This window comes from Lottia gigantea, assembly GCF_000327385.1.
Source record: "Lottia gigantea unplaced genomic scaffold LOTGIsca_19, whole genome shotgun sequence".
Lineage (NCBI taxonomy): Eukaryota > Metazoa > Mollusca > Gastropoda > Lottiidae > Lottia > Lottia gigantea.
Genome location: NW_008708358.1, coordinates 554,789 through 557,674, shown reverse-complemented (window position 1 = coordinate 557,674; position 2,886 = coordinate 554,789). Strand labels below are relative to the sequence as shown.

The 2,886-nt window shown below is 33.9% G+C and overlaps 1 protein-coding gene across 1 annotated transcript; it reads left to right on the top strand.

The window, feature by feature from the left end:
- Positions 1 to 351: 351 nt before the first annotated feature.
- LOTGIDRAFT_159014 (hypothetical protein) lies at positions 352 to 1,359 on the top strand (the record flags this gene model as incomplete). Its single annotated transcript, XM_009052682.1, has 1 exon — positions 352 to 1,359. The coding sequence occupies one exon, from the start codon at positions 352 to 354 to the stop codon at positions 1,357 to 1,359; it is 1,008 nt and encodes a 335-aa protein (XP_009050930.1).
- Positions 1,360 to 2,886: the final 1,527 nt, after the last annotated feature.

Below are 2,886 nucleotides of genomic sequence, written 5' to 3'. Positions count from 1 at the left end.
TATAAACTTATTGTCATATCAAAAAACGATCGTTCTTTTGTCTTCCGGAACTCATAAAATCGGTCATCTCCGGAACTCATAATTCCCCGGTGTTTCACTAAATATTGACAGCTTATTGACTAGTGAATTTTAATTTTTATAGATTCCTGCTATTACAAGATTTTTATGAATTTTTTATTTTTTTTTTGTGATTAACAATATCTGTTATATTTAATGTGTCAAGGATTTGCAAAATGTGGCATTTCTGAGGATACAATTCACTTTATTTCATCTTAACGGTACATATGATCACCGGAGCAAAATAAATTACAAAGTTGTGATGTGAAAAATTCCTGATAAGTCTAATTAAAGATGAAAAATTGTACTTTAGAAATAGAATTCATGGGATTTGAAGACCAATCTCTATTTTATACAGTGGTTAATTTGTTTTTGTGTGTATTTATTTGTTCTGGTAATATACTGACTATTGCAGTGGTTTGGAGAACACCAGTATTACGAACTGTACCCAATATGTACGTGGTCTCTCTGGCAGTAGCTGATTTGCTGGTTGGTGGTTTGGCTGTTCCAATACAAGCATTATTCTATATTCCAGTTGTCCGTAAATTCGATAGTGAAGATGAATATTTCTGTTTGTTTCGACATGTGTCATTTTTTGTATCGGCATTAGCTTCAATACTACATATAGTCGCCATTGCTGTAGACAGAACGATCTACATTGGATATCCTCTGCATTATCCACTAATATCAACTGGTAAAAGGGCTCTTGTTTTGATAACGTCTGTGTGGATTTTTTCCTTGATAACAGGATCAATTCCAATGTATTATAATCATTGGGGACCATGTCGACCATGTTACGTCTTTTGGCTGATACCGCGGCCGTACATGATTTGTGTTGGTGTCTTATTTCTTATTGCTTCAGTCATTACAGCATGTTTGTATGGATACATTTTGAATATCAGCAGAACACAGCGAAAGAGCTGCGGAGAGGTTGTTCATGACAAACGTCGATTCGAATCAGAGATGAAGTTAGTGAGGTCTTTTATGATAATTTTCGGACTGTTCTTTATTTCGTGGTTGCCATTGCTGGTAGTTACTGTAGTTGGTCCCGTTGATAAAAACTCGTCGCTGTGGCTCAGTAGAACCATACCGTTCGGTATAGCCAATTCCGGAGTTAACTTCATCATATACGTGTGGAAGAATACCGATTTCAGACAAGCCATAATTAGAATGGTTTGTTCAAAGAAATACGCTCAAAGACGAATACAGCCGCAACAGATTTCTGTAGTTGCCAGCTTTAGTAGAGTTGCAAGGTCGATCACTATTGACCAAATAGATAAAAAAAATGGAACAATAACTTAATTAGCACGAAGCTGAGCGCACTGAGTGGATGTTGTGGATCGAGCGTGTGTGTCAATAAGAATTTGAACAGTTTGTACAGAACAGGACTAAACAGAGTATGAACAAAGAGCAACACAAAATGGCATTTGTGTTAATTTATTAGCAATAGTTGACCGTTGAGGATTGTTCATTGGATTCCAGATCTAATTATGTTCATGCAGACATTTATAAACTGTCTGGTTCCTCGAGTACTTTGGGTTCAAGGTTCAGATTATTACATTTGTTTATATAAAGGCAGATTGCTACTCTCTTTAGAGAGTGTAAAATATGATGTCTGCTAAGAATGAAATTCCTGATATTATTCCAGACACCAGACCAGATTGGTTCCATCATCACGATTTAGTACTTTCGTACAATTTACGATCGTGTTAATTTTTAAAAGCGTTTAGTAGAAATGCGTTTATGATTGACAATTCTAAAGCTTCATCTGGGCAAGGGTAAAAGCGTTTATGTACATAATGTATTTTGGGGAGAATGTAAGCTTTTATGATATTAATGTATTAAGTTCTACAGCTTTCCTTGGGGTAGAAGGTATGCTGTAATACTATTAATGTATTAAGTTCCACATTTGTATTTGGGATTAATGTATAAAGTTCTAAAACTTTTTTGTGAGGTAGAAGAATGTTAACGTTATGCTATTAGGTCTAAGTTATCCAGTCCTATAGAGGACAAATATAAAATTTAATAATATTAATGAATAGAGGTCTATAGTTTTTCAATGGTAGAATGACAGCTTTTATAGGTTAGTTCACAACCTTTTATTTTTCATGTTATTGTTGATGTTTATCTTTAATCGCACCCAGTCTGTAAGTCTAGATTGTTATTAAGATAAGTAAAGTGTTACATAGTCTATTTGTAATTTGGTCTATATTAATATAAACCAGGTGAACGGTTACAGTCTTATGGTTACTTCCTGCCTTGGGGTTTGAGCTGGGGTATTAAAGGGATTCGTCCTAAAATATTTTGGTAGATAAGTTTAAAGCTCTTAGTTAAAAAAAAATAAAAAAAATAGCAAAATAATTTTTCAAAAGTGATGATTTATCTAAAATTCTAATTATCTATAGTTATCAATAGTTTCCCTGTGCATGGCATAATACCTTTTATTGAACGTTCAAAACTTTGAGGGGTGAGGGGGGTGGGTGTTGGCAAGTCTCAGTCCATACCCCACATTCCATAGGAGCTCTCCTGATAAGAACATTAAATATTTGATATTTGTGATTCTTATCAACTAGTTCTGAATGGTGAAGACAGTTTGGTTTGAAGAAAAGCATATTTTTAACATTTATGAAAACAAGATTATGAAAGTTGTTAGTAAACATTGATAAACCTGCCAATGGATTTGAAAAATATTATTATTGAAAGGGCATCTGGTGGTACTCTCCCATTTCAGCTTCAAAGAAAACGTTCCCCCATATTTACATCAACATCGGAACATATTTATATAGAAATTTTGGAAACAGATATGAATCCATGTTATAATTTTTATCA